Raw genomic sequence first — 27696 nt, 5'->3', positions numbered from 1 at the left:
GGATCTGCTCGAGCCTAGACTGCTGCTGGCGGGGCCTGTGGGCTTGTCGCTGTAGCTCCCTGGGGCTTCTGCACTGTGGCCGCTGGGTGGTTCCCCTGAGACTCTCCCCTGCTCTTCTCTGTTGGGGTTGCGGTAGCCCCGGCGGTGGTTCTCCTTAGGTTAAGGTGCTCTGGGCGACCTTTGGATGTCTGTGGCTCGGATCTCCTCCATATCTGTAAGGGGTCTGGGGGGGACAGGTCTGTCATTCTCACACTTGCTATTTCAAATTTTTATGGAGAAACCTTGTATACACATGCGCGCTCACACTCAGACCCACAGGTGTTTAGATTCAGGTGTTAACAGATACACAAATGTTCTATATTGAGCCGCATTTACCACTAAATACATCTTGCAGTACCGTGCACTTTTTGGTAAAATAGTTGTTAATATGAATGTTTCTGTAGGTGTAGAAGCAAGCAGGGTGTTATCTTGTATTCTCTTCATCCTTCTTTCTTTCCTCCATTGTTTTCTCCTTCTTTTGCCTTTTCCTTTTTGCCCCACCTCTCTCTCTTTTATGCTTCTTACTTTTTTCCATTTCATTTCTTTCTCCATATCCGTAACAATTGAATTAATCCCAAAGCAGTTTCTAATAGTTTCTTTTATAAATATCAACCAGAGCTTTGTTAGCTGTAATGCTCCACTTTTGAAAGTAAATCTGTTCGGCATTTTCTTGGCAAGCAGTTACAGACATGACAGAACAAATATCCAATCATGAAGAACAAATGGGTCAAGTAGAAGAAAAAACCAGTATGGTGGAAGATACCTGTCTTAAGACAGCTGAGGGTGCTACCTGGTTCTTGTTCATCTTTTTTTTTTTTTAGAACTTAAATTGTTATTGATTTTTAAACAGAGCAATTACACAGCCATACAACAGCAATAATTAACAGTTTTAACAGTGTGAAATTTTACCATAGATTAAACGTCTCAGCATGACATTTTACAATTCCAGCATCATAATCGTAGTCTCAGCTTCACCATACAAACTTAACACAAGAATCTGCCTTGGGCAGCAGGTCTAAGTACCATAATTCAAAAGCCTAAAATGCAAGCCTTTTTACCTGAGTAGATCTTCCACTGGACCCCGGCGTTTACTGAAAGTGGCTTTTTGAAGTCTTAACAAGTATGTTATCGTTTTCATTTGGTACAATTCCCTTATTATTTGGACCCATGGGTTGTAGGAGGGTGGCTCTAATTGCCTCCACTTAATTGTAATGCATTTCAGGGCTGCTGTAAGAAGAACATTTAAAAGATAGGAGTTGGCTCGTCCTTGCAACCCAACTGGAATAATACTGAGTAATGCGACCGTTACATCCCTTGGGATAACCTCCTGAAAGATCTGGTTTATAGCCTTGTACACATCATCCCAAACGTTTTTTAATTTGGGGCATGACCAAAACGTGTGTATGATTGGGGATTGCTGAGCCACAGTTTCTCCAACATAAACTTGGTACTTTAGAATCTATCTTAGCTACTACGTCTGGGGTCCTGAAATACCTGCTGATTATTTTCCATTTATATTCCCGCCACGTATTTGAGCTTGTAACTTTATGTGCCTCAGTCCAGACTCCTTCCCATATTTCATTAGAAATACTTTTGGCCGTTTCTGCCTCCCATCTTTGTATTGTCCAAGTGGGTCCACTAAGGTTCATGGACAGAAACACCTTATATAATTTTGCTATCAGCTTTTTATCCCCTTCACCTTTTTGGAATTGAATTAGTAAGTTCTCTATTGGTGTGGGGTTTAGGACTCTTTCCCAGTCCCTGTGTGTAGACAAAATAGAACGGAACTGTAAATATTGGAAAAAATCATTTTTTTGGAGATGAAAATACCCACGTAATTCTTCGAATGATATGAGGTTATTCCTGTCAATTAACTGATTTAGAAACGTGAGCCCTTGTTCCGCCCATTTTGAAAAATGTTTGTCCAAGAAATTAGGGGTGAAGGATTTGATATGTCCAATACTTGTTAATATTGATAAACCTCTTGGCAGCTGAAATGCAGCTCTTACTTTGTACCAAGTGGTACAAAGTAAGAGCTGCATGTATCCAGTCTACAAACTTGGATCCAAATTTAAACCTCTATAACGTTTGAATAAGGTATTTCCATGACACGTGATCAAAGGCCTTTTGGGCATCTAGAGATATTACAGCCGTCATAGCTTTATATTCTTTTTGATGAGCTATGATATTTAATAATTGACGTACAGGTCCTTCTCAAAAAATTAGCATATTGTGATAAAGTTCATTATTTTCCATAATGTCATGATGAAAATTTAACATTCATATATTTTAGATTCATTGCACACTAACTGAAATATTTCAGGTCTTTTATTGTCTTATTACGGATGATTTTGGCATACAGCTCATGAAAACCCAAAATTCCTATCTCACAAAATTAGCATATCATTAAAAGGGTCTCTAAACGAGCTATGAACCTATTCATCTGAATCAACGAGTTAACTCTAAACACCTGCAAAAGATTCCTGAGGCCTTTAAAACTCCCAGCCTGGTTCATCACTCAAAACCCCAATCATGGGTAAGACTGCCGACCTGACTGCTGTCCAGAAGGCCACTATTGACACCCTCAAGCAAGAGGGTAAGACACAGAAAGAAATTTCTGAACGAATAGGCTGTTCCCAGAGTGCTGTATCAAGGCACCTCAGTGGGAAGTCTGTGGGAAGGAAAAAGTGTGGCAGAAAACGCTGCACAACGAGAAGAGGTGACCGGACCCTGAGGAAGATTGTGGAGAAGGGCCGATTCCAGACCTTGGGGGACCTGCGGAAGCAGTGGACTGAGTCTGGAGTAGAAACATCCAGAGCCACCGTGCACAGGCGTGTGCAGGAAATGGGCTACAGGTGCCGCATTCTCCAGACCTGGGCTACAGAGAAGCAGCACTGGACTGTTGCTCAGTGGTCCAAAGTACTTTTTTCGAATGAAAGCAAATTCTGCATGTCATTCGGAAATCAAGGTGCCTGAGTCTGGAGGAAGACTGGGGAGAAGGAAATGCCAGAAGTCCAGTGCCAAGTACCCACAGTCAGTGATGGTCTGGGGTGCCGTGTCAGCTGCTGGTGTTGGTCCACTGTGTTTTATCAAGGGCAGGGTCAATGCAGCTAGCTATCAGGAGATTTTGGAGCAGTTCATGCTTCCATCTGCTGAAAAGCTTTATGGAGATGAAGATTTCATTTTTCAGCACGACCTGGCACCTGCTCACAGTGCCAAAACCACTGGTAAATGGTTTACTGCCCATGGTATCACTGTGCTCAATTGGCCTGCCAACTCTCCTGACCTGAACCCCATATACAGGTCCTTCTCAAAAAATTAGCATATTGTGATAAAGTTCATTATTTTCCATAATGTAATGATGAAAATTTAACATTCATATATTTTAGATTCATTGCACACTAACTGAAATATTTCAGGTCTTTTATTGTCTTAATACGGATGATTTTGGCATACAGCTCATGAAAACCCAAAATTCCTATCTCACAAAATTAACATATTTCATCCGACCAATAAAAGAAAAGTGTTTTTAATACAAAAAACGTCAACCTTCAAATAATCATGTACAGTTATGCACTCAATACTTGGTCGGGAATCCTTTTGCAGAAATGACTGCTTCAATGCGGCGTGGCATGGAGGCAATCAGCCTGTGGCACTGCTGAGGTCTTATGGAGGACCAGGATGCTTCGATAGCGGCCTTTAGTTCATCCAGAGTGTTGGGTCTTGAGTCTCTCAATGTTCTCTTCACAATATCCCACAGATTCTCTATGGGGTTCAGGTCAGGAGAGTTGGCAGGCCAATTGAGCACAGTGATACCATGGTCAGTAAACCATTTACCAGTGGTTTTGGCACTGTGAGCAGGTGCCAGGTTGTGCTGAAAAACGAAATCTTCATCTCCATAAAGCTTTTCAGCAGATGGAAGCATGAAGTGCTCCAAAATCTCCTGATAGCTAGCTGCATTGACCCTGCCCTTGATAAAACACAGTGGACCAACACCAGCAGCTGACACGGCACCCCAGACCATCCCTGACTGTGGGTACTTGACACTGGACTTCTGGCATTTTGGCATTTCCTTCTCCCCAGTCTTCCTCCAGACTCTGGCACCTTGATTTCCGAATGACATGCAGAATTTGCTTTCATCCGAAAAAAGTACTTTGGACCACTGAGCAACAGTCCAGTGCTGCTTCTCTGTAGCCCAGGTCTGGGGAATGCGGCACCTGTAGCCCATTTCCTGCACACGCCTGTGCACGGTGGCTCTGGATGTTTCTACTCCAGACTCAGTCCACTGCTTCCGCAGGTCCCCCAAGGTCTGGAATCGGCCCTTCTCCACAATCTTCCTCAGGGTCCGGTCACCTCTTCTCGTTGTGCAGCGTTTTCTGCCACACCTTTTCCTTCCCACAGACTTCCCACTGAGGTGCCTTGATACAGCACTCTGGGAACAGCCTATTTGTTCAGAAATGTCTTTCTGTGTCTTACCCTCTTGCTTGAGGGTGTCAATAGTGGCCTTCTGGACAGCAGTCAGGTCGGCAGTCTTACCCATGATTGGGGTTTTGAGTGATGAACCAGGCTGGGAGTTTTAAAGGCCTCAGGAGTCTTTTGCAGGTGTTTAGAGTTAACTCGTCGATTCAGATGATTAGGTTCATAGCTTGTTTAGAGACCCTTTTAATAATATGCTAATTTTGTGAGATAGGAATTTTGGGTTTTCATGAGCTGTATGCCAAAATCATCCGTATTAAGACAATAAAAGACCTGAAATATTTCAGTTAGTGTGCAATGAATCTAAAATATATGAATGTTAAATTTTCATCATGACATTATGGAAAATAATTAACTTTATCACAATATGCAAATTTTTTGAGAAGGACCTGTAGAATCTGTGGGATATTGTGAAGAGAACGTTGAGAGACTCAAGACCCAACACTCTGGATGAGCTAAAGGCTGCTATCGAAGCATCCTGGGCCTCCATAAGACCTCAGCAGTGCCACAGGCTGATTGCCTCCATGCCACGCCGCATTGAAGCAGTCATTTCTGCAAAAGGATTCCCGACCAAGTATTGAGTGCATAACTGTACATGATTATTTGAAGGTTGACGTTTTTTGTATTAAAAACACTTTTCTTTTATTGGTCGGATGAAATATGTTAATTTTGTGAGATAGGAATTTTGGGTTTTCATGAGCTGTATGCCAAAATCATCCGTATTAAGACAATAAAAGACCTGAAATATTTCAGTTAGTGTGCAATGAATCTAAAATATATGAATGTTAAATTTTCATCATGACATTATGGAAAATAATGAACTTTATCACAATATGCTAATATTTTGAGAAGGACCTGTACATTATTTCCATAATGCCTCCCAGCAATAAACCCGGTTTGATCCGGATGGATGATTTGAGTTATTATGCCATTTAATCGTCTAGCCAGTATGCCTGTCAGGATACACACGTCTCCATTAAGCATTGATAACGGCCTATATGATCCACAAGCAGTGGGGTCTTTCCTTCTTTGTGCAAAACAACAATTATTGCATCAGACCAGGAAGGTGCCATTTTTTTTTGTTTCTAGGGAATAGCAATATGCTTCCAATAACAGAGAGGTGACAATATATATGAAACATTTATAGAATTCATTTATGAAAAGATTCGGGCCAGGACACTTATTATTTTTAAGGAATCAAATAACTTTTCTAATTTCTCCATCTCGAATTGGTTCGTCTAATTGTTTAGCTACTGTATCAGACAATTCAGGAACATTTATATTTTGTACATAATTTACTATTCTATCCTTATCCCTACAGGTGTCTGTGTCTCTGTATAGAACCTTGTAAAATTCTGCAAATGCTTCGGCTACTTCTTTTGGTTTTTGAATGGATTTATTACCCAATTTTAGCTTTTGAACTACATTTGATGACTGTTGTTTGTTAAGTCGGAACACCAGGAGTCTTCCCGCTCTGTTTCCATGTTGTCTTTGTTTTTTGCTGTTGTGTAGGAAATGCTAGCACCTCTTAAATACGCCTTTGCACAGTCCCACAGCATGATAGGAGATGTTTCAGGAGGATTATTCATGTCTAGATAATTCTTAAACTCTGACGTAATAAAACCAATGAACTCCTTGTTGTTAAGAGAGGCGTTAAATCTCCATTTTCTAAAAGATGCCGTCAAGCCTATATTCCACTGGAGCACAACGGGTGTGTGGTCAGAGGTTGTGATGGTCAATATTGTTACATCTTCAATTCTGTGTAGCTTTGGCAGTAAAAAAAGAATCTATTCGTGAATAAGATGCAATTCTCTCCTTTGGGAATTTGGATCGCCACGTGTCCACTAATCCAGTTTCCACAGATAGATTTTTAAGCATTTTACCCATCTTTGGTATGGGGGCCTGAGAGGCTGACTGTCTATCTAGATTTGACATTACGCACTTAAAATCACCCCCATAATTAGGAGGCCAGAGCTGTATTCTGCAATCCTGTTGAAAACTGACTTAATAAACCCTAGTGCGTCTTCATTGGAAGCATATACATTTATAAAGGAAACGGTTGTTCGATCAATTGTCCCATTTACCAATATAAATCAACCCTCTCTGTATTTATGTACTAACGTTTCAGTAAAGTTTATTTGCCTATGTATTAATATGGCAACGCCCCTTTTCCTACCAGAACCATGTGAGGAGTAGTAAACTTTATCAGCCCAAGACTTGTTTTCTTTTGTATGTTCCAGATCTGATAAGTGTGTTTCCTGTAAAAGTGCAACCTGACACTGATAGTTTCCACAATACTTTCTTTCTTTTGATTGGATTATGCAAACCCTTCACATTGTAACTTGTTACTGTTGATGTATTCATTACCAATTAAAAAAATATATGATAATGTCAAGCTGTGTTGGAGGCAGAGATGGTAAACCGATGGGTGGTACCAGACATTTGAGTAAAATGGATGCTGAAAACTAAAGTGATGGAATAAAATAAAAAATACCAATGCTTTGCTGAGCAGTATTTTCAAGCATGCCACGACTAAGATTCAAGTGCTCTGTTGTTTTTTTGGATGTGACAAGTTCCACGGGAAACAAGAGGATCGGAATGCAAAAAGCACAACAAATATTTTAAAAAAGTATTGCAAATATAGTGCAATGTAGTGGGTTTAAGTCCCTAGCCACTATAATGAGCAGCAACAAGCACACCCCAAAAATTTGGATGTGTACACAAACAACGAAAAACAGAAAGGTTAGAGTGTAGGAGTTCAGGCTCCTGCAGGTGTGCATAAATGTACGTACTTAAACAACATAGAATTTTCTAGTAATACTAATACAAACCGTGACCATGAGCCAGACCTAATTGTGACTTCCTAATACAATGAAGTTAATTAGAAGTGGTAATGTCGGGTACATTTCCAGGAGACAGGACAGTTTAGAAAAGTAAGATTGTCTATCATACCCATAGTTGGCATTTGAGCATCAAGGAAGATTAACTCAACCAGATATGCCATATTAACCATCACAGTTCAGTTTGTTTAGGTTCCAGTGGCTGCATCGAGGATGGTCTTCTTTATGTATTTCATGGCCTTCACGGGATCCAGAAACTCTTTACTGTCCTCTTTGTATGTAATTTTGAATCTTGCTGGATAAAGTAATCCAAAGCGCAAACCTGCAGGAGCTCTGAGATAACAGTCTTTACTCCATCTAGGCTCAATAGCGCCCCCTACCTGGTTCATCTTGATAAGGAACTCACAGGGAAATGCGAAGATCTTCAAAATAGAATAGAAAAAAATATTTGGATTTTTCAGATTTCAGAAGGAGGTGAAGGGAAGAACCCCATTGTATTTCTAAGAGATGCTTCAAGAGACTTTGAAAATACCACCAGAAATTGAAATAAAAATGGAGAGGACACATCGCTCACTTGGAACCCAACACAAGGACCCAGCAATTTTTACCAGATCCTTCATTGTGAAGTTTCTCGATGCAACTACAAAACATGAAATCATTAGACGAGCATGAAGCCAGGGAGCAAATTTCTTTAAAGTCAAAAATGTATATTTTTTAAAAAAGATTATTCCCCCGACTTTCAAAAAAGAAGAACAAACGTTTATTAAGTGATCAAACAGCTAAAAAAGAAGGGTATTCGGACAAAATGTTTGTACCCCGCACAAATAAAATTAAAGCTGGACACTGGGGGAAAAAAACCTTCACAACTAGCAGTGCAGCCCCACTGCTAAAGGTTATGGGAGTGGAAGTGAAATGTGGAGAAAGAAAGCACATAGAGTAGGAGCTGATAGAAGGCTGGAGAAGCAGCATGAGGAGGAAAAAGAACACCTTGTTGTCAACGCCAGACCTGAAAGCCCCCCTACAAGGAGACCTCTAAACCGACAGCATGTATCAAGACAGCATCAAAGATGATAGACTGGTTCAAAATCCAACAGGAAATATCAACTGTATGGAGAAAGCAATGGACGCCATTAATCAGAAAAGTATATAGCAGAATAATTGTTGATAGTTAGTTTTCACAAATGTATACAAATGTTATAGAACTTAGCCTGATGAGACATTTCGAGTTTAATCTGAGTGGATTACACTCATTTAGAGCTTTTGTGCACTTTTGTGTAATATTGGTCATTTTTGTAATGATCATTGCTGCAGAGAGTACTTGTCACGGCTCTCTGCCCCAACAACAACGGGGGTCAGACTCCACCAAACCACTGAGGATGACCGGCAAAGTGAAAGTTCAAATCTTTGTTTTTCCTACATAGTAAATTTAACCTGTTTGAATTTTTTGAGTTATAATGTAAGGGGAATAAATAATCCAATCAAAAGGAAGAAAATCTTGGGGCAGTTAAAGAAATTATATTGCCGTGTTGCTTTGATTCGGGAAACCCATCATTCACAAACAGAACATTTTAAATTGAATTTAGAATGGGTTGAACAGGTATCATGGAGAACAAAAGAGGAGTGGCAATTCTGTTTGGTAAAAATATTTATTATAATAATGAGATGTGCATACAAGATGATGAAGGTTGATTTGTCATGGTAGTCGGAACAACTGAAGGAGTAACGATAACTATTATAAATTTGTATGCTCTGAATTAAGTTTGTCCAGTATTCTTTAAAAATATTGCTGGTCTTTTGGCAGATAAAGGAGAAGGGACACTATTAGTGGGTGGAGATTTTAATTGTATTTTCAATAACGAACTTGATAGACTATCTGTCATAGCAAAAACCCAATCCAAAATGTCTCAAATCTTATCAGATATGATCTCGGAGCTATTCTTAGTAGATGTCTAGAGACACCTACATCCAAAGGATAAAGACTTTACATTCTGGTCTGAAAGAGAATAGACGTTTTCTGTATATCAAAAACGGACTTGTTTAGAGTGAAAGAAAGCACAGTTGAACTAATCACTGTATCTGACCACAGTCCAGTTTTTATGAAGATTTATATTGGGGGACAGGAGCAATTTAAACATTGGAGATTAAACGTTTAATTACAGATTGACAATCAGACAAAAACAAATTCAAAATGTACTAAAGGAATATTTTAAAATGAATGATGATGGTAACGTGTCCCCATTTATGCTATGGGATACAAGTGAAGCAACAATACGGGGGGAATTGATATTTATTGGATCTAGAATAAAAAAGCAAAGACTTAGGAAACAGCAAGAATTGGAAAATTAAATAAAAAGACTTGAGGAAGAACATAAGTGAGATCAAAAAGATGATACACCTAAAAAGTTAAAAGACACCAGACAACAATTAGATGTAGTACTAACGTGTAAAGCAGAAGGGAACCTCAGATAAACTAACAGAAAATATTATGATTTGGGAAATAAATCTAGTAGGCTTTTAGCATTTCAACTTAGGAAGGCTCAAGCCAATCGTACAATCCTTAAAATTAGACACCCAAAGTCTAATTTAGTCAAGACTTCCCCAGAGGGAATATCATTTGCTTTTCAAATTACTATGAACAATTATAAAAAGCAGAAAAATCAGAGCAACAAAATCAATTTCTAAAACTGCTTAAACTGCCAAAACTGTCAAAAGCTGAAATAAATAGATTAGTTGAACCAGTCACAGAAATCAAAGTGAAAAAAAAACTATTACTAAACTTAAAAGTAATAAATCACCAGGGACAGATGGATTTACAGCGAAGTATTACAAAGTTTTTATAAATGAGCTCACCCCTGTCACTCTGTGCAAAGCATACAATAATACACTAAACTCAGGAGATTTCCCAAAATCATGGTCAGAGGTGATTATTACTGTTTTACACAAAGAAGGAAAAGATCCCATACAATGTAATAGTTATTGCCCAATATGATGTTTATGCGTAAATTATAAAATTTGTACTTCAATCTTGGCCACAAGAATTCAGAATTATACAAAAAAATAAGTAATATAACCAGATCAAACAGGATTTATCCTACATAGACAGGGAACAAATAACATAAGAAAAGCTCCGAATCTATTATCAATTGCAGCAAAAAGACCAAAAACCCTCTAAGCTTTTTAAGCTTGAACTCATAGAAAGCATTTGACCAAGTTGACTGGCTGTTTTATGAACAAACATTGCTGAAGATGGGATTTGGAGATACATTTAGTACCTGGATTAAAACCTTTTATGAAGACCCCAAGTCAAAAGTTAGAGTTAATGGGATCTGCTCTGAATTATTTAAAGTAGAAATGGGGGTGAGACAATGAGACTCGTCTCCTATCTTGTTTGCTCTCAGTAAAGAACCCCTTGCAGAAGCTGTACGTCTAAATGCTCAAATTGAAGGAATTGAAGATGAGGGAGGATCAGAACTCAAGATAGCACTTTTTGCTGATATTTTATTTTTATTAAACACCCTCTCTGGTCCATACCTGCTCTTATGCAATGTCTACAAATATGGATTAGTCTCATACAAAATTAATGAAAATAAATCTGAAGCAATGATGATATCAGTGAGTTGGCCTATACATCTAAATGACAGTGTCTCTTTTTGCTGGCCTGGACAAGGTTTTAGGTACCTAGGACATTTAGCTTGCCAAAAATCCTGCTCAATTATTTGAAGTAAATTTATAGGGTGCTGATTGAATGACGGGTTGAAGTGGTGAGAATGAACGTTCTCCCACAACTTCGGTGTTTTTTTTTTTCAATCTCTGTCTACCAATGTCCACCTTTAACAAACTGAATAAGGATATTTCTCAATTTATTTAGCAAAATAAAATACCCACAATAAGATTTGGGGCAATTCTTTTATCAAAAGAAAAGGGAGGTTTGGGTCTACCCAACCTGCAATACTATCACTGGTCTCCAGAAATGATCCGGAAATAAAATGGGTGTAGGTAGAACAAAGTACAACTAAAAGGGTGGGTTTGTCAGTACTACCCTTTATTGGTGAGGTGTCTGTAAAAAAGATCAAAATATAAAACATATGGGTTAAACATACTTTGAAGGTGTGGACAACAGTGAGAAAAAGTTATGGGGCCCTTTATAACTCTCCAGAGCTATGCTATTAGTGGGTAACAATGAATTCCCCCCATCCCTTTGGGATGGCGGGTTTAAGAGATGGGCTGACAAAGGGCTTAGCACAGTAAATTTACTATTTACAGGAACTGAATTTGAGTTATTTAATCAACTTCAGGAACAATTTCAGTTATCATCGAATGACCTATACAGATATTTTCAAATAAGACCTATCATGAACCATAAAGAAACAGAAGCAATGAGGGAAAACCCCAATAGCATAGAACAATACCTTTATAATTTTGGTGGAAAAATACCTGCCAAGTAAAAAGCATGTTTCTAATTTGTATAAGAGACTCACAAAGGACATACACGAAGCTACACAAAATACATTGAGGAAAAATGGGAGTTGGAATTAAAAGTGATAATCGAGAAGAATGAGTGGGAAGAGTTATGCACAAATTGTCATAAAGTAGTCAGTCAATTATGGAAAGAATTTGATTGGAAAATAAAAAATAAGGTACTTTAACACACCTCTGGTGATCTCGTCATACATAAAAGAACCTAATGTGGAATTTTGCTGGAGGAAATGTGGGAAAGTAGGAAATCACTCATACATATTCTGAGATTCCCCAGTAATTAAAGGCATTCTGGGAGAAAGTCAAAGAAGAAATTGAAACAATTTGAGAAATGAAAATCGTATTGGACTCGGTTGGGGTTTTGCTAGGAAGGATACATAAAGAAGGATATGGCTCAAAAAGTGTACGTCTTTAGGATTCTTTTATTAATTGTCAAGAAAATGATAACTGTGAACTGCAAGAAAACAGCTCCCATCTGTAATTGAATAGGGTCAGAGACTGAAATGGGTGTAGATTATGGAACAAATGAGTGCAAGCTTACAACTGAAAATGGACATCTTTTGAACAGAGGTGGTCATGTGTATTTCAGGTAGGGTAAGTGAACCATTACAGAGGTTCTAAGAAGGAATGTTAACTAAATCTGTATGTAATCAATACTGAACTGAATGGAATTATAGTTGCATATATAACTTTTGTTTGATGGTCAAGTTTCATTTTATTTTATTCTTGTAAAAATATGCCAATGCAAAGAGGACCTATGTCAGAGAATGTTCTATAGAATAAAAATAAAAAGTTATAAAAAATAAAGAAAAACTTTTTTTAAATTCAATTAAAAAATACTTTATTAATCCGGAAGGGAAATTAAATGTTGTTGTGGCTCATGTTATACAGGTTTCTTCAAAGAGCCGTTGTAGATGCTGATTAGACAATTAGATCCATTCACAGCCTGCCCCTCAGCCTAATGATGGGAGCAAGCACACTGACCTAACACTGAACTCCTGTAATTAATGCACATACCAAACTCACGTTGGTAATGTTTATAAGAATGAGAATAAAAAATCAATTCAAAATTACTTTATCAATCCCAAAGGAAAATAAATGTTGTAGCTCATATTATACAGGTTTCTTCAAAGAACCGTTGTAGATGCTGATGGCTTTGGGCAGGAAGGATCTACTGTACCAGTCTGTCTTACAGCAGATCTGAAGAAGCCTCTGACTGAAGACACTCTGTAGTTGTACAACAGTCTGATGAAGAGGATGCTCAGGGTTCTCCACAATGTTCTTCACTTTATGAAGAATCCTTCTTTGCACAATGATTTCCAGAGGAGTCCCCAGAACAGAGCCAGCCTTCATTAGCTTGTTGAACTTTTTGAAGTCCCTAAGGACTTAAAGGACCTAAGCTTCCTCAAGAAATACAGTCTGCTCTGTCCCTTCTTGTAGACGGCTTCACAGTTGCATCTCCACTCCAGTCTGTTGTCAAGGTGAACACCGAGGTATTTACAGGTCCTTCTCAAAAAATTAGCATATTGTGATAAAGTTCATTATTTTCTATAATGTAATGATGAAAATTTAACATTCATATATTTTAGATTCATTGCACACTAACTGAAGTATTTCAGGTTTTTCATTGTCTTAATATGGATAATTTTGGCATACAGCTCATGAAAACCCAAATTTTCTATCTCACAAAATTAGCATATTTCATCCGACCAATAAAAGAAAAGTGTTTTTAATACAAAAAACGTCAACCTTCAAATAATCATGTACAGTTATGCACTCAATACTTGGTCGGGAATCCTTTTGCAGAAATGACTGCTTCAATGCGGCGTGGCATGGAGGCAATCAGCCTGTGGCACTGAGGTCTTATGGAGGCCCAAGATGCTTCGATAGCGGCCTTTAGCTCATCCAGAGTGTTGGGTCTTGAGTTTCTCAACGTTCTCTTCACAATATCCCACATATTCTCTATGGGGTTCAGGTCAGGAGAGTTGGCAGGCCAATTGAGCACAGTGATACCATGGTCAGTAAACCATTTACCAGTGGTTTTGGCACTATGAGCAGGTGCCAGGTCGTGCTGAAAAATGAAATCTTCATCTCCATAAAGCTTTTCAGCAGATGGAAGCATGAACTGCTCCAAAATCTCCTGATAGCTAGCTGCATTGACCCTGCCCATGATAAAACACAGTGGACCAACACCAGCAGCTGACACGGCACCCCAGACCATCACTGACTGTGGGTACTTGACACTGGACTTCTGGCATTTTGGCATTTCCTTCTCCCCAGTCTTCCTCCAGACTCTGGCACCTTGATTTCCGAATGACATGCAGAATTTGCTTTCATCCGAAAAAAGTACTTTGGACCACTGAGCAACAGTCCAGTGCTGCTTCTCTGTAGCCCAGGTCTGGGGAATGCGGCACCTGTAGCCCATTTCCTGCACACGTCTGTGCACGGTGGCTCTGGATGTTTCTACTCCAGACTCAGTCCACTGCTTCCGCAGGTCCCCCAAGGTCTGGAATCGGCCCTTCTCCACAATCTTCCTCAGGGTCCGGTCACCTCTTCTCGTTGTGCAGCGTTTTCTGCCACACTTTTTCCTTCCCACAGACTTCCCACTGAGGTGCCTTGATACAGCACTCTGGGAACAGCCTATTCGTTCAGAAATGTCTTTCTGTGTCTTACCCTCTTGCTTGAGGGTGTCAATAGTGGCCTTCTGGACAGCAGTCAGGTCGGCAGTCTTACCCATGATTGGGGTTTTGAGTGATGAACCAGGCTGGGAGTTTTAAAGGCCTCAGGAATCTTTTGCAGGTGTTTAGAGTTAACTCGTTGATTCAGATGATTAGGTTCATAGCTCGTTTAGAGACCCTTTTAATGATATGCTAATTTTGTGAGATAGGAATTTTGGGTTTTCATGAGCTGTATGCCAAAATCATCCGTATTAAGACAATGAAAGACCTGAAATATTTTAGTTAGTGTGCAATGAATCTAAAATATATGAATGTTAAATTTTCATCATGACATTATGGAAAATAATGAACTTTATCACAATATGCTAATTTTTTGAGAAGGACCTGTATACTCCTCCACCACCTCCGCCTCTTCTCCCATGATGGAAATAGCGTTTGCCCTATTCCTGTTTCTCTTAAAATATACAGGCGTTGGACAATGAAACTGAAACACCTGGTTTTAGACCACAATCATTTATTAGTATGGTGTAGGGCCTCCTTTTGCGGCCAATACAGCGTCAATTTGTCTTGGGAATGACATATACAACTCCTGCACAGTGGTCAGAGGGATTTTAAGCCATTCTTCTTGCAGGATAGTGGCCAGGTCACTACGTGATACTGGTGGAGGAATACGTTTCCTGACTCGCTCCTCCAAAACACCCCAAAGTGGCTCAATAATATTTAGATCTGGTGACGGTGCAGGCCATGGGAGATGTTCAACTTCACTTTCATGTTCATCAAACCAATCTTTCACCAGTCTTGCTGTGTGTATTGGTGCATTGTCATCCTGATACACGGCACCGCCTTCAGGATACAATGTTTGAACCATTGAATGCACATGGTCCTCAAAAATGGTTCAGTAGTCCTTGGCAGTGGCGCGCCCATCTAGCACAAGTATTGGGCCAAGGGAATGCCATGATATGGCAGCCCAAACCATCACTGATCCAGCCCCATGCTTCACTCTGGGCATGCAACAGTCTGGGTGGTACGCTTCTTTAGGGCTTCTCTACACCGTAACTCTCCCGGATGTGGGGAAAACAGTAAAGGTGGACTCATCAGAGAACAATACATGTTTCACATTGTCCACAGCCCAAGATTTGCACTCCTTGCACCATTGAAACCGACGTTTGGCATTGGCATGAGTGACCAAAGGTTTGGCTATACTAGCCCGGCCGTGTATATTGACCCTGTGGAGCTCCCGACGGACAGTTCTGGTGGAAACAGGAGAGTTGAGGTGCACATTTAATTCTGTCATGATTTGGGCAGCCGTGGTTTTATGTTTTTTGGATACAATCCGGGTTATCACCCGAACATCCCTTTCAGACAGCTTCCTCTTGCGTCCACAGTTAATCTTGTTGAATGTGGTTCATCCTTCTTGGTGGTATGCTGACATTACCCTGGATACCGTGGCTCTTGATACATCACAAAGACTTGCTGTCTTGGTCACAGATGCGCCAGCAAAATGTGCACCAACAATTTGTCCTCTTTTGAACTCTGGTATGTCACCCATAATGTTGTGTGCATTTCAATATTTTGAGCAAAACTGTGCTCTTACCCTGCTAATTGAATGTTCACACTCTGCTCTTACTGGTGCAATGTGCAATCAATGAAGACTGGCTACCAGGCTGGTCCAATTTAGCCATGAAACCTCCCACACTAAAATGACATGTGTTTCAGTTTCATCGTCCAACCCCTGTATTTCAAGCAGAGAAAAACAAGATTGTGATCTGATTTGCCTTGGATGGGTCTTGCTTTAGAGATGTGAGTCCTTGACATTTACATAAAACAATTGCAATGTTTTGTTTTCTCTGGTAGAGCAGCTGGCAAACTTTTGAACTTTGGAAGTGTAGCAGAGAGTGAAGCATGGTTAAAATCACCAGATATTGCCACGCATTGGGGTGTTGTGTCGGTAGCTTAGCAACAACTGAGCCAATGGCATCACGTGCAGTGATGGAAACAGATAAAGGTGGAGCATATACTGTTGCCAAAACACTAATGAACTCTCTGGGTAAATAATATGGATGAAAACTTACTTCTAACAGTTTAATATCTGGACTGCAGAGATGACAATTCACAGTAATATGTCCTGGATTACACCATCTGTTGTTCTCAAGTACTGCTGAAGTTCATCCAGCTTGTTTCCCAATGATCTCACATTGCCCATCATGATCGATAGAAGAGATGGTTTTTCCTCCTTCTCCCTCTTCTCTTTGCTCCTGCTCTGCATAAACTGCGGCTCATTTTCAACTTATCAGGGATTTGGGGTTGTAGTTGACATATTATTTGAGCTTTTGAGATATTAATCAGCTGCTCCCGTTGCCATGGTGACGCATCATAACAAAAGTAAAAAAGTATCGGTAAAAATTCTTCCAGCTGCGCAGCATCCGACACCAGAGAAGATAATCGTCCAAAACTATAAATTTTATCTACCACAAGAGGAATTTCTGTTGTTAAGAAGAAATAATCGCAATAAAAAGTAACAGAGCTACTCCAACCTGCTGCCACCTAGAGGGGTGCAATTCTAGAATTAAATTCAAGTTTCACATTGTGAACCTAGGGTTGCAACTAACGATTATTTTGCTGGCTGACATCATCTGTCGGGTATTTTTTCAATTAATCAATCAATTATCAGAGAGCAAAAGGTGCTTAATAGGAGATTTTTTACAGAATTAGAACCAGGTGAAGCTAACGCTATGTCACTTGAGGAGTTCTGGATAGAGTATATTCACAGACAAGGAAGATTTTCCATCTTAAATGCAAAATGTATATATTTGTTGTACAATGCTGACCCAATTACTTCTCTGAGTGGGTTGTTCTTTCACCAAATGGCATGTTTTAGAGTCTGGAAGCTTAACATCTCACATCTGGCCCAGAAACCCATCAGAGGATCCGCCTCCTATATGGAACTTCACATACCTATACACATCCTCCATGCTCCTCACCTTGTATTCATAAACACAGACTACAAACAAACTGGCGTGATCATGGTTTCTCCTGCCATCTGGTTTTATAATAAGGCCACTACAGGACCTTTATACAAGAACCTTGTTCAGGGACCAGGCTGAAAACCCTGCTCTGGCCATTAACATCATTCATTTGATAGAATCATGGAGAAGTGTGGGATGTCCCTTTTTAAGTTCAGCATTTAGTGATGAACCAAATGTTCAAACAGTGGATTTTTTAGACAGAGGAGCAACATAATAAATTAATCCTTGTTGTTATCCAGGTCTACAACGTTTCCAGCGACACGTTTGACTCCTATAACCAACACTATGGGAGGGGCCTGGCTCAGGACACTGTTAAAGATGGTGTGTTTGTCAATCTTCTTTTTTTCTCCATACTTCAATGATATTGGTTTGACTTTTCATTAATAACTAATACTGAGTTTACTGAGATAGAAACAGCCAATAAGCTTTAAATGTTGCAGCTTTTTGTCCTCTCCTCCCCTGCAGGCTTATCTAAGTTCTTCCATAATGGAGTCTGTTTGAGGAAGGATGCCATTCGGGGCAGCATCTGCAGACTTCAGCAGATTCTGCATTGGTTTCATTCCCAGCACCAGCTGGCCTTCTATGCTAGTTCCCTGCTTTTTGTCTACGAGGGACTCCCCTCCTCCTTCACATCATCCTCCTTTTCTTTTCAACTTAGCGATCCATCAGTTAGTGATGCTGTGATGAAAACAGCCAATTCGTTGCTGGTTGTTGATGGCGATCAGAGCCAGGAAGGGACAGCAGTTCAGGATGAAGCAGGACAGATAAACAAAGTAGCTGAGTACAACAACAACATGGAAGTTTCAGTTTCACAGGACAGCAGCTTCTCCTCGGTTCTCACCAATAACAGAAAAGATGGAGATCCCTTTTGCGTCAGGGGTTTCCTCCACATTAACAGGGTGGATGATGTTGCTGCTGAGACAACTAAAGCTTCTAAACCATGGGATCAAGCACCTGCACTGTATGAAGAAGATAATACGTGTCAGAGAAAAGCTGATCAGAAACTGTCACCTATTGAGAATAGAAACAAGGACGGAGAGAGAGCCAAGATCAGCAGAACAGCGGAGGTAGCGGAGGGGTTGGAGGGACAAAGGGGGACAGATGAACAGGGCAGTGCAGGAGATGCAGATGTGGAGGTCAGGATGATTGATTTTGCTCATGTTTTCCCGAGTGATGGCTACGATCAAGGCTACATCTACGGTCTGAAAAACCTGCTGACAGTGCTAGAGCAGATACTCTGTGAGGCTGCACGGTGCTCGCTTATCTCCCCTACCTCCCAAGTTCCTTGAAGATCCACGGTGTCTTCTTCTCAACAAACACAAAACTGAAGAGGACTAAAAAAATGAACCACTAATATCACACATCTGACGGGGTTAACGGTCAGACATGATTACTGTATTTTTGTATGTGGCTATGTCCAATATTTTTATCCTATTTTATCCTTTGGACCCAACACCTCCACTGTTTAATGTTGAGAAAATGTTCTGGAAATCAAATTTCAGCCTATATTTCTCCAGAACGTTTTGGTACTTGAAGGTCCCAGAGCCTCCAAGGTACTTTTGGGCTTTATTGTGAGGTGACGTGTAAGTTCCCTGTTACTAGTCACTTCATGATGCAGCTGGACGCTTGAGAGAAACCTCAAGGTAAGTTCTAACTGAATCATGAAGTACCCAGTGTGGTCCAGGATGCCCTGTAAGCTCTGGGAAGGTGTAGGTTGAATGATGTGTTGCATCAATGTCCTTCATAGCATCACAGTCTGATGGCTGGAAGTTTTTTCTTTGTGTTTCTGGCAGGTTTCCGTTAGCAGAGATTCATTGACTGCAACATTTTCCTGTTTTCTCCTCCTTATATAAGATAGTAGATGTATTCTATACATTGTGCAACTGGATACGTGCTAATCTGACAAGATATCATGAAACATTTTGAAATCGTCTGGCTCTTTGTCAGGAATAATCAGTTCTGGATCAAACCAACTCCTATTCTGTTCGTTTTTCAGTCATTCCAAAGGAATTTAATTAAAATGCTTAATCAGAACGAGATCCCGGATACAAGCGGCTGAAATGAGCTTCCTCCGTAGGGTGGCCGGGCACTCCCTTAGAGATAGGGTGAGGAGCTCGGCCATCCGGGAGGGGCTCGGAGTAGAGCCGCTGCTCTTCCACATCGAGAGGAGCCAGTTGAGGTGGCTCGGGCATCTATACCGGATGCCTCCTGGACGCCTTCCTTGGGAGGTGTTCCAGGCACGTCCCACCGGGAGGAGGCCCAGGGGACGGCCCAGGACACGCTGGAGGGACTATGTCTCTCAGCTGGCCTGGGAACGCCTTGGGCTCCCCCTGGAGGAACTGGAGGAGGTGTCTGGAGAGAGGGACGTCTGGGCGTCTCTGTTGAGTCTGCTGCCCCCGCGACCCGGTCCCGGATAAAGCGGAAGACGACGAGTACGAGTACGAGTGCTTCATCAGGAATGAAGCCATCCTGCTACCACATCTCTGATCTGATCCTATCCGATCCACATCTTTAGGACTATAAGAGAAAGCAGATCTTTCTCTTTTATAAAATCTGATAAAGCTATTTAAAATGTTGTTTCTAATAGTCTTGAACTTAAATCTGTGTAGTTTGATTGGCTAAACAGCCATTTTGTTTTTTTGTTTTCCATCCTTGCTGTCATTCACAGCTGTAAACTGGACCAGGTTTAAATGTGTTTACAGGACTTTAAGGACAAACTGATAGAAATCAGGGTTTTGAGTGACTGTGGAGGAATGAACTGATGTTCCTTTTTTAAACCGAATCAGTGGTGTAAAAGACTTTGAGAATGATTAATATGTTGTAATCATATTGTATTTTGGTGCTTTTCTTTTAACCGCTGACTCAGGTATCTTCCCTCTCTAATATTTGTGTGTATATATAGAAATGTATGCTTTATGACTGGTGTTCTTTCTACTTAATGATGGTTGATTTTGTTTTTTGTTTTGGAAATCTCATGGCTAACCTGATCTCATTACTATTGACCTTGAACTCTTATTGGAATTTTTATGTTTTTTCCTATTTTTGGATGTTTTCGCTCTTATTGTGGCTGTTGTAGCGGTTTCAGCTGCCAATTATTTCCTCGACCACCTACTCCCTCCCCATGCGCACCTAAGCACACACTGATCTGAGAAGCCTGTGTTCCCTGATGTTTCTGCTTTCTTTTCATGACAAAAACACTTGAAGTGAGACATACTGACTGATTTCTGTTTGACTGGTTTTTGTTGAAACATCTCAGTGGCAGGCGATGGTCCATCAGCTGGAGATATTGCTCATTCTTCCAATGGACTTGGTGGCCATTACTTGAAATTAGCCATTAGTTATTAATAATATGATTATTCCCAATATTGGATGTGGGATTGAAGTGATGTTTCTCTGGGTTCTTTTAAAGGGAATATTTTATTCTGCTTTGATTAGCTGAAATAATATTTAGATTTAGATTTTATATGAGAGAAATGCTGCTTTTAATAGAACGCTGATAGATGTTGAATGTGTGTTTTAATGAGTTTTCTGCTAAAGTAGCTGACAGCTTTGTTTTTTTAACTAATCTGCCAATTTTACCCAAGGAGGAAGTCCAGTATGTGAGGTTTGATAAAGACAGTTCTGATACTGTCGGATCAATTCTAACTAAAAATGTTCTGAAATGATGTTAAATACCAAAGTGATTCTTGTGAAGAAAATACAGTTTAAGAGCCCAGAATGATTTTTAGTCTCCTATGGGAGAATGAATATTGGTTCATCAGTAAAACGTTTCTTTTTAGTGTGACTGAAGCTTCGGGCTACATTTTACTGGCTTCATCACCATATCCTCTGAAGAATGTGTCTTCAGCATTTCAACTAAAACTCCTGTAATGTTCTACATCACTTTCATATCAGAAAATCTTGAAATTCAGCAACATATCAATAATCCTCTTACAGAAGGATGTTTAGTTACTTTTCTATAATCCTGTTATTTCATCTCATGATTGATTGTTCTCTTAACGCTTCTCGCCCACCGAGCTCCTCCAAATACTCACTCCTTATGAGGTGGGAGTCGGTCAGCATCCCACGTCCTGACTTGCTAATATTTCTCCACTCTATCCCAAAGTTCTTCAGATTGTGGAGACACTTCTCAGCAGCTCTCCTCAGGAGACTCCAATGATGTTCTGTTAGATTTAGTTCTGGACTCTAGTTCTGGTGTTGCAAAAGTTTCATTTTCCTCACATCAAGTCATTTTATTTTTTAATAGGATGAAGGCTTAGTCTTACTTGGATGCCGACACCTTTTTAGCAGACACTGGAACGTTTTGGGTCAGAACTCACTGTTCTGTTGGCCACAGTCCAATCTAAAGGTTAAAACATTCTCCCTCGAGGTTTTGTAAGCTTTTAGTCAAGCCTGAATCTTTTATTTGGAAGAAAATGCTTCTGTGTAACAGCCCTATCCCTTGGTACAGACATATGGACAAACAAAAGATGTTGTCCATGTAGAACATGATCAGTTCCCTAGCAGAACCTTCAGCAGCTTCTTCAGTGTCGCTGTCAGGCTATAGTCTGCCTCATTTACTAGTTTCTGTCTTCTCTGGTGAATCCTTCAGTGTCTGTAATGTAATTGTCCTATATTTTCTCACATTACTAATGCATGTCTTTGCTGCACCAGGGCACATCTAATACTGTGGATTTTCTTTCTGGAAGCTTTGTACAGCCAGATCTTTGGAAACCTTTGTCATTACTATCTGGAAACTGTATCTGTTGGAAATGTCTGCAAGTAGTCAATCGTCAGAACAAAAATCCTACGGCAGCTGAACTTTGACTTCAACAAATTTATTTTATTTTTTTCTCTTTACAGATTTTCTTTGAGTTGAATTAAACAGGAAATGCTGTATATAACACTAACGGTACAGAAGTTTATTAATGATTTGTCCTGGTCAAATGCTTTACATCATAAAAAGACGCCGTTTCAACAGGGTCAAGACCATTTAGAGTGTCTCTATGTTTTGTTTTTGGTACCTCTGTAAAAACAGTTAAAACACTGGAGATGCTTGTTAATGCTATGCTAAATCTCAGAGCTTCACTCCTGCACAAAGCCACATCATTTTAATCCAAGACAGTGCATTAATGCAATACCTGATCTAAACTTTATTCAAGATTTGTATTAATCTAAAACAAAAAATAGCCTGAATGTTATGTTTTCCTTAATACTATTTTAATAAACTTTGTCTTTTTTTTAAATCATCAGTGTGAATTTTTTTTTTTTCCTTTAAGAATATTTACAGGGATTAATTAATAGTTGCCTTTGTTTGATTATTATTTATTTTCATCTGTTGAGTTGTTTATGTTGACAGACCTGCACACTCATGTCTTCTTACTTTTGATCTTGTCCTGACATACGGTGCAGCAGGTGAACAGGAAACTGTGTAATCCTTAGTTTTCCTCATCCAAATTGCAAACTACTAAAACCACTTCTGTTTGTTTTGTACCGTCCACCAGGCCCTTACTCTCAATTTTTAGATCAGTTTTCAGACCTTTTATCTGATTTAGTGTTAAATACAGATACGGTTATTATAGTGGGGGATTTTAACATTCATGTTGACACTGAAAGTGATAGCCTAAATATAGCCTTTAATTCTATCTTAGACTCAATTGGCTTTGCTCAAAACATTAACAAACCTACCCACCTTTGTCTTCATTTTCTGAACCTTGTGCTGACATATGGCATTGAGTGTAAAGACTATAATATTTTCTCATAACCCTGTCCTGTCTGACCATTTTTTAATAACCTTTGAGTTTAATTTAACAGAGTACTCCACACCTGAAAGAAAATTTCATTATAGTAGATCATTATCAGACAATGCTGTAACAACCTTTAAAGAATCTGTTCCACTTTTAATTTCCTCATCACAGAAAAACACAGTGGAGGGCAATAATTTTGTTTCTTCCCCATCACAAATTGATTCTCTTGTTCATAGTGTTACTTCATCATTGCGTGGTGCATTAGAAAATGCAGCCACCTTGAAAAAGAAGGTAATCATTCATAGGAGGCTAGCTCCTTGGTTTAATTCAGAGTTGCATACTTTAAAGCACAATGTTAGAAAATTGGAGAGAAAATGGCACTCTACACACCTAGAGGATTCCTACTTAATCTGGAAAAATAGCCTACCGTTGTATGACAAGACACTTCGCCAAGCCAGAACAGCAGTACAGTTGCTAAACGTACAGTCATAGCTCTGTTGAGCCATCCATTCCCTTAGCTCTCAGCAGTGAAGACTTTATGGGATTCTTCTTAAATAAAATTGATTCTATTAAAAAGAAAATCTTTGACATGCTCCCGAGGATGGTCGCTTCGTCCTTGGCGGGTGGGACGGCATTGGAAGTGGCTGTGGAACCTGATTTGGACTGTTTTGATCCTGTGGAGCTTCCTGAGTTATCACAAATATTAGCTTCATCTAAACCTTCAACTTGTATGTTAGACCCAATCCCAACCAAATTATTTAAGGAAGTGTTCCCTCTGATTACCAGCCCCATTTTAGATATGATTAATATATCCTTAGTAAATGGACATGTACCACTAGCTTTTAACATAGCTGTAATTAAACCTTTACTTGAGAAACCTTCGATTGATCGAGATGACTTAATAAATTACAGACCTATATCCAATCTTCCATTCTTATCTAAAATTCTTGAGAAAATAGTTGCTAATCAAATGTGTGAGCATTTACACAGCAATGACCTGTTTGAAGAGTTTCAGTCAGGCTTCAGAGCTCCTCATAGCACTGAAACAGCTCTGCTTAAAGTCACTAATGATATTCTTATGGCCTCAGATAATGGACTTGTGTCTGTACTGGTTCTGTTAGATCTCAGTGCTGCATTTGATACAGTCGACCATAATATTCTCTTTAAAAGGCTGGAATATGCTGTAGGGATCAGGGGAACAGCACTAGGCTGGTTTAATTTTTATTTGTCTGACAGATTCCAATTTGTTCATGTAAATGATAAATCATCTTTAAACTCAAGAGTTAATTGTGGAGTACCACAGGGTTCAGTACTTGGCCCAATTCTCTTTACTATATACAGGTCCTTCTCAAAATATTAGCATATTGTGATAAAGTTAATTATTTTCCATAATGTCATGATGAAAATTTAACATTCATATATTTTAGATTCATTGCACACTAACTGAAATATTTCAGGTCTTTCATTGTCTTAATACGGATGATTTTGGCACACAGCTCATGAAAACCCAAAATTCCTATCTCACAAAATTAGCATATCATTAAAAGGGTCTCTAAACGAGCTATGAACCTAATCATCTGAATCAACGAGTTAACTCTAAACACCTGCAAAAGATTCCTGAGGCCTTTAAAACTCCCAGCCTGGTTCATCACTCAAAACCCCAATCATGGGTAAGACTGCCGACCTGACTGCTGTCCAGAAGGCCACTATTGACACCCTCAAGCAAGAGGGTAAGACACAGAAAGACATTTCTGAACGAATAGGCTGTTCCCAGAGTGCTGTATCAAGGCACCTCAGTGGGAAGTCTGTGGGAAGGAAAAAGTGTGGCAGAAAACGCTGCACAACGAGAAGAGGTGACCGGACCCTGAGGAAGATTGTGGAGAAGGGCCGATTCCAGACCTTGGGGGACCTGCGGCAGCAGTGGACTGAGTCTGGAGTAGAAACATCCAGAGCCACCGTGCACAGGCGTGTGCAGGAAATGGGCTACAGGTGCCGCATTCCCCAGGTCAAGCCACTTTTGAACCAGAAACAGCGGCAGAAGCGCCTGACCTGGGCTACAGAGAAGCAGCACTGGACTGTTGCTCAGTGGTCCAAAGTACTTTTTTCGGATGAAAGCAAATTCTGCATGTCATTCGGAAATCAAGGTGCCAGAGTCTGGAGGAAGACTGGGGAGAAGGAAATGCCAAAATGCCAGAAGTCCAGTGTCAAGTACCCACAGTCAGTGATGGTCTGGGGTGCCGTGTCAGCTGCTGGTGTTGGTCCACTGTGTTTTATCAAGGGCAGGGTCAATGCGGCTAGCTATCAGGAGATTTTGGAGCAGTTCATGCTTCCATCTGCTGAAAAGCTTTATGGAGATGAAGATTTCATTTTTCAGCACGACCTGGCACCTGCTCACAGTGCCAAAACCACTGGTAAATGGTTTACTGACCATGGTATCACTGTGCTCAATTGGCCTGCCAACTCTCCTGACCTGAACCCCATAGAGAATCTGTGGGATATTGTGAAGAGAACGTTGAGAGACTCAAGACCCAACACTGTGGATGAGCTAAAGGCCGCTATCGAAGCATCCTGGGCCTCCATAAGACCTCAGCAGTGCCACAGGCTGATTGCCTCCATGCCACGCCGCATTGAAGCAGTCATTTCTGCAAAAGGATTCCCGACCAGGTATTGAGTGTATAACTGTACATGATTATTTGAAGGTTGACGTTTTTTGTATTAAAAACACTTTTCTTTTATTGGTCGGATGAAATATGCTAATTTTGTGAGATAGGAATTTTGGGTTTTCATGAGCTGTATGCCAAAATCATCCGTATTAAGACAATAAAAGACCTGAAATATTTCAGTTAGTGTGCAATGAATCTAAAATATATGAATGTTAAAATTTCATCATGACATTATGGAAAATAATGAACTTTACCACAATATGCTAATATTTTGAGAAGCACCTGTATTTATACCAGAACATGACAGTGTTATCTCAACTGCAAAGAGTCTGTGTTTTACGACCCTAGACCCTTCTCAGGTTCAAAGGTGACAAGGTTACCTAGGAACAACCATCTACTCTCCCAAAGGCATCACCCTAAAAAATGGCCTTAACCATTAAACTTCTGATAATGACTTTTACAGCTTTCTCCAATAACACAGAGGTTCAGGGGAGTGAGGTAACCCAAAGGTCATACATTGTGGAATGCCTACTGAAAGAATTTCCATCACACTCCTTTCTTCTGATTACAAGATAATCACAACTAAAGGAAAATTAACAAATTATAAACACAACTTAAAAAACAAAAAAAACAAAAAATTCTGCTGACTCTCCTGAGTGTCTTCAAGCTGCCCTGTTACCAGTCTGGTACAGGTGGGCGGTTGTAGGAAGCTCCTCTAGAAATATATTTAGAAACAGGAACTCTAACCTGCTGGAAGTTAGGCTTCCATAGTCCAACTGAACAACGGTGGAAATGACCACATTCAAACTTGTAATAATACCATAACGATAAATATCAAGCAATAAACATAAAAGTTAGATAAAAGCATCCAAGATTTCCTCCTCAGAGTCAGTTTCGCTGTCAAAGTGGGAGGAAAGAATCTCTCACTGTGGTGTGTGCAGTGAGGCAAATGACCTTATGATTTCTAACTTTCAGGCAATGCGATGGCCTTAAGTAGATTCTGAAATAACGTTGCACTGCCCAAGGGATTATTGTGCCCTTGTAAGAACAGTGTTCTTCAACCACCTGTTCAATCACTCGCCAGTGATCAGCTTACAGTTCTTTGTCTTGTGGTGGTCCGCTGTCCTCACACCTTTCAGCCGTGGATGATCCAGTTGGAAGATGACTTGTGTCTTGGAAGCCAGATGAAGCTGGAGGAGCTAGAGCTTTCCTGCAGCTTTCCTGCAGCTTTCCTGGGTGTCTAGTAGGATCTGATATGGGCCATTCCAGCGCCTGGACTTCCTGTGTTTTCTCCTAGATTCTCTGACCAGAATCCAGTCCCCAGGAATAAAGGACTGGAGGGTGGAAGTGGCTGTTTCTGGTAATGCAGCCTTCACCATCTGTGAAACTTGAGAAAACACAGTGGACAGGTTTTGACAGTAAAACAACATCCTATCTTCACACTAAGATGTGGAAGAAAATGTTCTTGGCAATATCCCCATGTCCAAATTAGGAGACCTGCCACACAGCACTTCAAAAGGACTGAGATTTGCCTGTGTCATTTTTCTCAATCTCACATAAGTGAGAACAATAGGTAGAGCCTTCACAACGCTTGGCTAATTTTCAATTCAAAGTCCCATTCTCAAACCTAAGTGCTTAACTACATGAACTTCATCAAAACATCCAACAAAATCCAAAGAATTGATCTTCTGACTTCACCTGATATACTAGCAGTGACTAAGCAGCTAAATATTCTGAATATTAAAAATGTGACCTGATGTTTGAGGAAGGTC

The 27696-nt window shown here is 40.0% G+C and overlaps 1 protein-coding gene across 3 annotated transcripts in view; it reads left to right on the top strand.

Annotated features, from left to right (window-relative positions):
- ipmkb (inositol polyphosphate multikinase b) overlaps positions 1-19668 on the top strand; it is a 52247-nt gene extending 32579 nt beyond the window's left edge. For all 3 annotated transcript variants that reach the window (XM_047377367.1, XM_047377366.1, XM_047377368.1), the window contains 2 exons: positions 17775-17856; positions 18001-19668. In XM_047377367.1, the coding sequence (XP_047233323.1) occupies positions 17775-17856; positions 18001-18824 (906 nt within the window). In that variant the 3' untranslated portion in view covers positions 18825-19668. The remainder of the gene's footprint in view (positions 1-17774; positions 17857-18000) is intronic.
- Positions 19669-27696: the final 8028 nt, after the last annotated feature.

Source organism: Girardinichthys multiradiatus, chromosome 10, assembly GCF_021462225.1.
Source record: "Girardinichthys multiradiatus isolate DD_20200921_A chromosome 10, DD_fGirMul_XY1, whole genome shotgun sequence".
NCBI classification, from domain to species: Eukaryota; Metazoa; Chordata; class Actinopteri; order Cyprinodontiformes; family Goodeidae; genus Girardinichthys; species Girardinichthys multiradiatus.
Note: the sequence above shows the minus strand (reverse complement) of the source record. Positions and strands in the feature narration are given on the sequence as shown.